The 11,911-nt window shown below is 36.5% G+C and overlaps 2 protein-coding genes across 3 annotated transcripts in view; both read right to left on the minus strand.

The window, feature by feature from the left end:
- Positions 1-7,913, minus strand: part of LOC139700576 (probable ATP-dependent RNA helicase DDX5) — a 24,305-nt gene extending 16,392 nt beyond the window's left edge. For both annotated transcript variants that reach the window (XM_071599109.1, XM_071599110.1), the window contains exons 1-5: positions 7,780-7,913; positions 7,377-7,529; positions 5,879-6,004; positions 3,197-3,308; positions 1,547-1,735 (exon numbers count right to left, since the gene is read on the minus strand). In XM_071599109.1, the coding sequence (XP_071455210.1) occupies positions 1,547-1,735; positions 3,197-3,308; positions 5,879-6,004; positions 7,377-7,529; positions 7,780-7,781 (582 nt within the window). In that variant the 5' untranslated portion in view covers positions 7,782-7,913. The remainder of the gene's footprint in view (positions 1-1,546; positions 1,736-3,196; positions 3,309-5,878; positions 6,005-7,376; positions 7,530-7,779) is intronic.
- A 1,390-nt stretch (positions 7,914-9,303) lies between these two features.
- On the minus strand, positions 9,304-10,324 carry mago (mago, exon junction complex subunit). Its single transcript, XM_071599111.1, has one exon. It carries the CDS (start codon positions 10,043-10,045, stop codon positions 9,605-9,607), a length of 441 nt encoding a protein of 146 aa, XP_071455212.1. The 5' UTR covers positions 10,046-10,324; the 3' UTR covers positions 9,304-9,604.
- Between the last annotated feature and the right edge of the window lie 1,587 nt (positions 10,325-11,911).

Here is an 11,911-nt window from a genome sequence, read left to right on the forward strand (position 1 = left end):
TCATGGTAAACATAATACAATTGATTTTCAAGGCTTCAGAATTTATCATCCAACTAAAAAGATAACATTTAAATTACCATTACAGTTTTAGCCATTGCAAACCTGAATTCTAACCAGAGTCAATAAAGAGCTAGGTGATTGATTGGTTTCATGAGTGTATAGACATTTCACCCTGGGCTAAGCAGAATGTTTGAGTAGTAGTAGTAGTATTTAGGGGAGGCGACCGACAGCTGAGATCATTTGCACCATTAGGGATGGACATGAAGGTATGAAGGGTGGAGAGAAACTCGGCGTCGGCATTAGCCTACTCTTAACGAAAGGCGCCAAGGGGTCCGCAGCTTAACCTCCCATCCGATGGATGGTGTACTCACTCAAAGTGCCCTCCACAAAGCACCTCAACTAAGGATCGCGATACCCAGAATGTTTGAGAAAACACAATCAGGTTTAGAGTAATAGTAGCAGTAATAGGGGCGGCGACCAATGGCTAAGCTCATTTCTCTACAAAGCACCCCAAGAAGGGATCAGGATACCACTGAAAAAGATCTGCTGTCTCCTGGATTTGAACTCAGGCCCTCTAGGTGGGAATCCAGTACGTTAACCATTGCACCATTGCGATCCCCTCAGGATTAGAATAACTAACACGGTCAGTTCATTGATTGGTTATCTTTCCATCAACCATTTCCCTTTGCCTTACTCTCCGAAAACCTACTCCTTACATGTGGTGAAAAGGGAGGGTATCTTGCCTCTGTAACCTTTATTATTCCCAAAATAATTAATTTATTTCACATTAATTTGAAACTAGCACTTAGGCCTTTACATCAGACTTTTAACAATAATATAACAAATACAATTACAAACACCCAGGCCCTACGTGGAGAAAAACCCACCTAAGGGGGGGAATTGAACCGTAACCTCTAGATTGGTAGGCGGGGACGTCACCCCATCGCCACCAGGGGCAGCAAATAATCTACCCGTAAATAATCACCAATCTATGTTTATCCTCTACATCCTAAACGACCAAATTTCTCAGCACCTTAAACAGCCACACACAATATCAAAGTCCTCAATAATCCTTTATTTATTTATCACCCACTGTTTACTTACTCTTCGAAAGAACTTTTATCACCAGATTCTTACCAATATATGTACTATTTGTCACTTGATGTAATTAGGGCTATTCTTCAGTGGCACACTCAATGCTGTACAAGGACAATCATACAAGAATCATCCATGATAGACAAACAACCAGAAACATTACTGCATCAAGTATATTAACATGACTATTCACCAGAAATAAAGGGACCCAATTGTGATGATAATGACATGAATATTTCTCATGTCTGTCTGCACGGTTGAAACATTCAACCCAAAAATCTTCTCATTTGCTCATTTAGTTTGGGTAAATATACAACAGTACGAATAATAAATAGTGGCTCTTGGTAATTTGAACAAGGCCCAGCCATGCAGTTATTGAGCAACAAACTAAAATGGTCAATTACAATATGAAATATCAGGGCAACAAAAACAATCATTTTCGTGTAATTACCTGCTGTTGCACATTAATCCCACCATAGATGCAAACTGTACGAACAGGCATGTACATACTGAACTTGATGAGCACTTGATGAATTTGCAATGCCAACTCACGGGTCGGCGCTAATATTACAGCCAAAGGGTATTTCCTGTCAACGTACTGACGTTGAGATAAAACTTGAGTGATAGCTGGAAGGAGATACTGAAAGTAAAATAGGGATATAAATTAGCTTCAACAAAATGAAATTAAGCATAGAATAGATGTGCTAAATGTAATGCATATTACCTAACCAGAATTAGATGCAATCATAGATGAATGCTAATTAAAAAATGTTGTCCATTATCATTTTTTACCCTTCATCAGTATTTGCGGGCAAAATATTTGTTTCTTATAGATATATTTAAATATTATATTACTAATTAAACACTATATTGATAAAATTGAGCTCTTACGGTCAGTAGTATTGAATAAAGGAAAAACTCCAAAAGCCGTGAACAGTTTACCTTTCAAAACAAAGTACAAATGAGATTAGTTGGCTAATGCCACAAGTCAAAGGATGGGGTAAAGGGTAAATAAGGAAAGGGATAAGAAAGGCGAATACGAATACATATTCACCTTTCCTTATTAACCCTTAACCCCATCCTTTGACTTGTGGCATTATCCAACTAATCTCGTTTGTACTTAGTTTTGAAAGGTAAACTGTTTACTGCTATTGGAGTTTTTCATTTAATCAATAGTTAAACACTCTTTTAACTTTGATTAAAAATATGAATGTGGGTTATTAATATATTGAATGAATACATGCTTTGAAGATAATCTCACTTCACCAGTTAACACATGCTAAGATCAAGGCACATTCTGAAATATTCAGTCGCAAATAAGATTTCAAAACCCACTTAAAAGTGGTGACATTAATTGCACTAATAACCATAATCTCATAGCCATTCAATTAACAGTATGTTCAGCGAAATCAATTGTATACATCCCTGAAACCCAATAATATTATTTGTAAGTCAAGGAGTCTGGTTTCAGAGAAAGCAACTTGATTGTGAATCCTGTAGAAATACTAATCACACATGCCACAGAGGAACCGAATTACATTTTCATGGAGAACAATCATGTTGAGGTATATACAACCATATGTTCTAATAATACGTCAGGTATCAAGAAGATCATTCAGTTGCAGACCAGGTTTAAGGTTTTTCATGCATAATTTGAATTGATCACATAACCCATTACTTGCAAATAAAATACCAGCGATTGTCATGCATTTATAAGGCATTAATGAATGTTAAGTATAATTTAATAGGGATAAATAGGAATGGTGTCCATTTCTCTATCATATCCAAGATTATGCGAAAAAGGTAAAAATTAAGGTCGAAAGGTTTTGGTGATGTTTCATGTAATGAAAAGAGCATTTGAAATACAATGCCAATGAGATAGATACCTAGTGTTAATTCATTTAAACCCAAGTAGAAATTATTATTCTACTTTGTTGCAGTTTAATTCTTAGTGGGTCTTGTATCCTACCCTCCAAGTGAATCAATGATTTTTTCTCTTTTCTGAGCATTAATTATAAATCTCAAATAGAGCCAACAAATTAAGAGGGTATGAAAATACTACTAAGGATACAATAATTGTTCACTCTATTCTATTACTCACAGCTAGTGTCTTCCCTGATCCAGTGACTGCAACACCAATCATATCTCTACCACTCAATGCTATTGACCAAGACTGGGCTTGTATAGGTGTGGGTTCCGAAAATCCAGTTTGCCTGTGCCATGCAATATTAATTTATTCTCAATTAGTCATGTATGACATTTGAGTTCTGAATATATCTTATTTTAGGGAGCATTTTTCAAAATTTAGTTTGAAACATTTCATTACCTAAAAGTCACTTCATGAAATTGGAACATGTTAAATTTTACTCTTCCAAAACTTAAACAGCTCCTAACAACTTTATATTTAAGGCTTAAAGGACATTCAGGCACTCCTTTGATATGTCAATGCCTCAATTACTTATAATCCAGAAGCAACCATCATTCTTCACTTTGATCTCAATTTGAGATTGAATTAATGAAAATCCCAGGGGAGATAATGAGGTTACTCCCTCAATACAGGAAAAAACATTTAATATATTACTGAATTATTTATACTCACATGCATATACATCAGGAACTACACTTTTAAAGTTAAACATTAATCCTAGCCATACGAATATCTTGGGGATCGAGATGGTGCAGGGGCTAACATACTGGCTTCCCACACAGAGGGCGTGGGTTCAAATCCTGGCGGTGTTGAATATTTTTCTGAGTTATCTTAATCCCTACTAGAGGTGCTTTGTGAAGGGCACTTTGAGTGAGTACGCCATCCGTCGGATGGGACGCTAAGCTGCGGACCCCTTGGCGCCTTTCGTAGAGAGTAGGCTAATGCCTACGCCGGGTTTCTCTCCACCCTTCATCCTTTCCTGTCCATCCCCTATGGTGCAAATGACCTCAGCTGTCGGTCGCCTCCCCTAAATACTACTACTATTACGAATATCCTAAACATCTCAAACTCAAAAGTTTTTTCAAATTACAAAGACTAAATGAGAGTTCTGGTCAGCATTGTTCTCATAGAACTTCACACATCTATTGGAGAATCATTCATTTTCTTTGCATCCAACTGTCCATAAAAACACCATTTCATGAATTCACTCTACAGAGAGGACATTTTATTTGGAATGGTCCATATTAAGTTCAACCATCCATTTAATATTGTAAGCCATTTTTTTCCCACAGAATCAGAAAATATACATTTATGCACAATGTAAATTCTTAAACAATTAGTTTTTTCCATTACGTATTGCCTTGAGTAACTAAAGTGCATAAAAACAAACAAACCCAGTTATGAATGATTGGGTTATTTTGATAGGCGAGGATAGAATTCAACCTGTACTAAGCCCAATGACATGTGGAATTCACACATCATAGTAGGAGGACCAGTTCCTTCTCCTGTGCCGCCCCAGGTTTCCCAGGAATACTTGGTACCGAAAAACCACACAGTTTTGGTGAAGTGGAGGGTGCCCGGAGGCATCTCCGGGATTTGAGCGTGGGCCCTCAAATAGTCAGTAATCCAATACTCAATCAATGGACTACCATGTCCCCTTAATGCTTGCAATGATTACATTTTTAATTTCCTTAATGTTTCTTTGCACGATTGCTACATTGGCCAGCATTAATTACTAAGTTAGATGCTCATTAAATTTGTATAACCACGATTTGTGCCAAATGGGTTAACTGAACAGCCTCAAAAAAAGGAAGGAAAAAATCTCTGTAGATTTCAACATAAACTATCGTGGTACGACCAATTTCATCACATTTGTACGTGGTTGGTACCTTGGTTCCTGAGAATACATATTAAATAGTAGTATGTATCTAGGGGAGGCGACCAACAGCTCAAGTCATTTGCGCCATTAGGGATGGACAGGAAAGGACAAAGGGCGGAGAGAAACCCGGCGTTGGCATTAGCCAACTCTTTACGAAAGGTGCCAAGGGGTCCGCAGCTTAACGTTCCATCCGACGGACAGCTTACTCACTCAAAGTGCCCTCCACAGAGCACTTCAAGTAGGGATCGAGATACCCCTGAAAAATATTCAACACCTCCGGGATTTGAACCCGCGCCCTCAGCGTGGGAAGCCAGTACGTTAGCCCCCGCACCATCTCAATCCCCCACATATTACATATTTAATGAAACTGGTCATTACACAATTAAATTTGCCGAAATCTACAAACTTTTTTTTTTGTAATTCCCCAAGATGCAATTTCAAAAGATTGGGCATGACACCATTGACGTGAGCCACTCACGACGATGCATTTTCTCTCTGTTCCACCAAATTCTCTTTAAATCATCAGTAATAAAAATGGCAGAGATTACAGAGTTCATTCAATGAAATGAAGTATACACTGGAGTGAATGTGCTTTGGGATATGAAAGTTTCAACTTAAACTGTGACATTTTCAGGAGAAAAATTAATCATGTTACATCTGAGACTTCCTGTACGACAATATACACTTAAATGTGGCCTTAGCCTCTTAACAATGAACTAGACTTACAATCCAAAGGTGTAGGCCATGTAGATTGAATGTACATACTTATGTATGTACTGAGAAACTCATTGCTTCCTAATGGGCAGAGATTTAGCAAAATAGCCACCAATAAGAGTACCCAATCAGTTACTTTTCATGCACAATCCTGTAGCGAACATGCAACTAGTTATCAGTCACATCACAAAACAGGCCATTAATATCTCGAAAAAAATATTGTTTCCTCATTTCTTCTACATTAAAAACAAGTCCACACTCACTTAATCACAACTTGTATGCCTTGAGGAAAATTGACCTCCTCAAAATTTTGAGCTGGTTTGGGAACATCAAAGCCTGCAACGTCAATGGATTTCAATGACCTATAAGAATCGACTTCTTCAAAAGGCCTGTCAAAAAAATATATATTAGGATTACTTTTTTTTGACTTAATCATGTCACACCAAAGTGCAATTGAAGCACTCACTTAAAAAATCATTAGATAATTGTAAATTAAGGGAAAAATCAACACAAAAAAAAAGAAAAATTCTTAAAACCATATCAAATTATTAAAGTTACACAGTAAATATTTGTAGCTATGCATAATTAACACTACTTTAGTTTTTGATAACGTTGTGATTAAATATGGCACAATACTATAATAATAATGTCGTTACTGTCATATTTTAGAATTTGGTAGCGATTGATTATTACATTAATTCCAAATGATGGAAGAGGTGGAAAAACCATAAATACCAAAGAAACTTGTGATGGTGCAATCCGTACACATTTAAAAAAATGTAAAAGATGATTTTAAATATTTAAAAAAAATTATATAGACAAAATTATTTAATTTTTAACATTGTGCAATGAGGTTGCTTGAAAATGCAGAAAAATTATATTACAATTACTGATTATTCATGCAGGCAACTCAACAGCCAAATTAAATGCTATGGCATGCAGGGCACATACCTCGGTCCATGTTGTGTATCACAACATGAAAGCTGACAGGATTTGAATGTAATAGAAAACCTTCTTCCAAATATGGAACTTAACAATCTACCATGGGATTCCTTAGTGGCAAAGAGTCTCCTCACCAAGAGAAACCTCACCAGGGTCAAAAACTCAATATTCACGGAAAATATTATTTGGAAGGAATTACATTATTAGCAAAAACTACAAAATGTCTTGTTGGTGACACAAAAGGCATTGTTTACAACAAATCACCTCGGTTACATTCTTCGAAATGTTGGCAAGAGGTTTTTCGTGAATAAAATTATGAAGTAGTCACGTTTCCAGCCGTAATTATCCAGCCTTATTTATCATATCATACGACTCAAAAATTTACCGCATATGCCGGCCCATAAGATGCATCCTGATTTTTCAGGCTTGATTTTACGAAAAATACTGGGATTGGGCAGAAAAGGATCCAAGTAGTTTGATGTTATCACTTAATATTAGGAAAATTGAATTGTTAACAAAAAATTAAAAAATAACAGCCACACATATGGCAACGTTTATTCATCGTAGTATCCAACAAAATCCGGCTTCATTGGGCCAAAACGCCTTAAAGCTACCTTGTTTCCATATTCTGTTCTGGAGCGTAATCTAGGTAAAGTTAAAATAAAATTCTGCCTGACCATATAAAATTTATAAAAGAACCTCATGGGATCGACAATAAGATAACTACATAAAATGCAAAGTAATTCTACTCATCAGGCAAAACTTCACAAATGAAAGCGATGACAACAGTAATGATATATCCTTCAACAAAAAACTAACCTTTGCAATAAACTTGGGAGAGGATTGAATGCATTTCTGCTAAACTGTGGAAGAGATATGAACTGCCAGGATGGATTAACCAAATGAATTCCCCTTATGTAATTGTCATAACGTTGGTGATTCAGACAATCACTCGGATATCGAAAGCGGCTCCTGAAACAAACGTAGCGAAAACAGAATGGTCTGTAATATGACACAAAGCAATTACGAAAAAGTAAATATTTGAAAAGTGTCACGAGATAAAATAAGTTTAATAAGGCATTGTTTAGTTCATAAAATTACGCAACAACAGAAGACTTCACGACATCAAATTAAAAATGCAATCATTTTAATGCCTACGACAGCGTGCTTTGGCCAATTGAATTCTATGTATGTACCATGGCAAAAAAATCACCAAACTTACATTTTACATTAGATCAGTTGAACATAGAAATATAATTATACAATAGGTAATGCAGTGGAATATATTTCGGCTTTATCAATTTTCGAGTATTTTGACAACTAGTCCGATTTGTGACAACACACGCGCCCCGATCTCAAAGAATATCCGACAACCCTCGCTCCATACCTCTCCGCCAAATTATAACAAATGCAGAGCGATAATAGCGCGAGGATTAAAAAAAAAGTCCGTCAAATTCTCACTACTTAGTGACAAATGTGTTCTCCTCTCATTTCCGGTATTTAAAATTAAAACCGAATTAAGTTTCCTTTTTGTAACTGACGTACCTCGCATATTAAAGGTAGCAATTAACAGGCCATATATAAGACGCTGGGGGATTCATAAAATCAGTTACATTTGGTTATGCGATTTTCCATAAAGACAAGGGTTAAGCTTAACCTTAACATAGGAGGGCAATAATTAGAGCAGGCGGAACAGTTTACGTATTTAGAAAGTGTTTTGGACCAACATGGTCCAAGTAGCAGGGATGTAAGGAGAAGAATTAAACTACACAATGAGGGAGTTTATGACAGGGACGTTGAGTAAGGATGTTAAGAAAAGACTCGTAAAAACTTTGATAGGCAGTGAAGTTATGTACAGCGCAGAAACATGATCACTGAAGCAGGAGGATAAACGTACAGATTGGAGGCTTTTGAAATGTGGGTGTGGAGAACTATGGAGGTGTAATGGACAGAGAAGAAAACAATGAGGAAGTACGAGGTATGGCGGGCGAAGAAAGGGGTTTGTCGGGAGAAATCCTATGGAGGCAGGAAAAATGGATGAAGGGTATATTGATCGGCAGTGGGATGTTGAGCACTGCAATTGAGGGGAGAATGATAGGCAAACGTGAAATGGGCAGGGATAGGATATGGATGGAGGAACGCAGAGATGAGGGATTTGGTGTAGAATAGGATGTCGGGTTGTTTTGTTAAGAGTAACAATATTTACTTGGTAGCTGTGTCCATCCTTAGCTTACCTTGACCGGTACATTACCCAATAATAGTGAATGGATGCGACATCTGGCCAAGAAAATAATCATTGACGTTTTCATGCAAGTAATATTTAGATTTTTTGGTATACTAGTATGTGATACCCATATCGGCTTGATTGCCAACATGTCCAAAAAGAAATGTTTAATGCCATAATAACACACTAATCCAATAACAAGCTGTCCACCATTAACTCAGAAAATGAGAAATAGCTCACTATATCACAATTCATTACAATCAGTGTCACTCATTCTTTGGAATATCCCCCTGCAAATCTTGAATATTATCACGCCTAAGAATTCAGAACAGGACAATTAGCTATTCAAGGAAAGCAGTCACAGCTGCGTAAATTAAACAACTAATTGATACGCATCCAATTTAAGGCATTCATTAAATTAAATTTCAATACCCGAAGTTGATTGTCTCCAATCGAAGTAATTAGCTAATATGAAACATTGTAGCAGGAATATAGCAGTGACACTAAATGAATCAAACCGTCTACATTAAGAATTATTTATTATGAAAATAATGAAGAATTGTACATCAATTACTCAGGTATCTTGATACATGCTTCGTTATTCAAATTAACTTATTCTGTGTGGACCAGTCACTGAAGTCACCAATTAGGTCAATTTGTGTACTTGAGGTTCGACAGAATACATGAATATAAAAACGAACCACCATCTTAGCATTGCTTTAGTACAATTTCAATGCAATTCCCAAAATAAAAGTTTTAAAACAACTCACTGACCGCCCACTCTGCCAAACAAGTTTACCAACTAAACGATGACAGAATTTAATTAAATGGGCTTGATTTTGAAATGGAGACCAATTAGAGAAAACACGAGGCATTTTAGATCTTGCACCAAATAATAGAAACACCTCAGTCCTTCTGGATCTCTTGATTGGTTCACATCAACAAGCGAACCGGTCTTGGATGTTGTGAAGGAAATGTGTTCATCGCCGATGACGATTTCCAACTCCTGGCGTCCAACTCGATCCGGTTGTGGCCAGAGCGAATCGTCCTCCTGCATGATCTCAGAATCGTGGATGATACGCTTTAGTTCTTCCATGACACAATTATGAACATATGCCTCCTTGCGAATCATTGTGTCATTCTTATAGTTGGAGTTGTTGGCGTACCTCAACTTGCCATCAGGCCGAAACTCAAATTCAAGAAATTCGTGACCAAACTTTCCTTTATGGCCCACGTAATATCTTATGTAAAAATCAGTCGACATTTCGGGAATATTTTGATGGCACTAGTTCCCCAACTTTAAACAATATAATTCAACTTTACAACTGATAGCACACTCGCCTCACATGAGCGTCTTGAAAACAACTGAGTTGCGCTATTTACTATCCAGAGAGCCTCCTGGGGGTATATTCCGTAATTCCTAAGGCACCCGATGCAATTCTTCAAATGGTATCGACGATTATACCTTAAATGCCGCCGACATCACAGTCGGGAACGACCGATGTCACGGACATAAAAAAGAAGATAAAGTTAGGGTCGTTTAATTAGGGGCGTTCAATGTGGAAAACTCATAGAAAGGGGTTTTTGAAATGATTCAGAAATACGCATACATCCGTGAGCAGCATTCTGGGAGGCCACAGACAGCTCGGGATATAGTTATCATCGAGAGAGATTGAAATTTGATAATGGAAGATCGTTATTTGACAATATGGAAAATGTGTCTTGACTTAGCCGTTTGAAGTATAAATGTGTAAGTTTAAGACCAGATGTTTATTTCTTGTTTTGACCTGGTGAACAGCTTAGCATCAGATGCGTTAATATAAAGCTGAATTGCGTAATTTGCGCATGAGAAGTCGGAGCGAGCCACGAGAGGTCATCGAGGGGCGGAAAGGGAAAGGAGGGGGATACATTTGCTTTTGCAAACATCGCTCATGCCAAGAAATTTAAATAAATTATAATAAAAAATTGCATCGGAAAGTGAGAGAATTGAATAAATTTTTAAATGACAAGCAATTGTATTTCATTGTTTTCATTATGTACTCAAATGTATATATTCTTTTTCCAGCATGTGTCTAGTCTTGAAATATACTATTTCAAGACTATTCACATACTTGGAATATTTTTTTTCGTATTTTGCTAAGTGTTTAGTGACTCCCTTACCTACATGATACATGTATGTACCAGTACTTGTATGATCAGTGAACAATAATATTATTATTATTGTTTCAAAAGATAATGCCTAGCTTCCTGGCATGAATTATCGCCTAACAACTCTCTTTTATCTATCTTCAGCCAAAAATTTTTAGCAATAGTAGCTTTGGTGCAAAATGCTCTTTTGTTAAATTTATCGATCAATAATTGAATTCAAAATTCATTCTGCAAAAATACGAAATGAATACGTTTTGGAACTATATTTCATCAGCTATTGCAAACTTATTTTATTTAATGAGGCTTATCAAATAATTATCTTATATAATGATAATATTACGCATTGGTATGGGCTATAAAAATTTCACTATTAACTGAGCGCATAAGTTTAAAAATGCGGATCGGGGTATAAATTTGACTGCATCATCCGCTGTAATGATCAGAGTACTAGATCCACTTTTAGAAATGAATTCCGCATGAATTGTACCTTTTATCCGTACCTGAAGCCACCTTTTCCTCCTCCCTTCCTTGAGGCTGAAAAGCTTTCAATAGTCTTCTTTGGCTACACCACCGCTATTCTAGGGTCGATATGATGACCCAATTCAGTGGACCGAATCCAGTGGTATTAGTCTACTTGGTCGATCAGTCATTGACAATTCCGATGACTTGTTCAATTGACTATGTAATATTTCCAACTTCTTCCAGTTTCAAATATGGTTTTGGCCAATAAGGATTTTGTGCCCTTGTAACAATATTCCATTATTAAAATTACATGATTGAGATTTATTACATGATCAGATATGTCATATAGTATCATCAACGCTAACTTTACAGTTGCGAGGTTGCATATAATTTGTCAAAGTTTTCATTTTTACCAATAGATAAATACGGCGATTTTGATAAATATGCATATGACTCGGAGATTTACAACGAATATATTATGAATGGATATAATAATTGTACAAAAATTTCTTAAAAGCCC

This window comes from Hetaerina americana, unplaced genomic scaffold (genome assembly GCF_022747635.1).
Source record: "Hetaerina americana unplaced genomic scaffold, ioHetAmer1.1.p SCAF_1, whole genome shotgun sequence".
NCBI lineage: Eukaryota > Metazoa > Arthropoda > Insecta > Odonata > Calopterygidae > Hetaerina > Hetaerina americana.

Excerpts from the sequence above, each read along its gene's own strand:
- mago (XM_071599111.1), bottom strand. The coding sequence starts at position 10,045 with ATGTCGACTGATTTTTACATAAGATATTACGTGGGCCATAAAGGAAAG.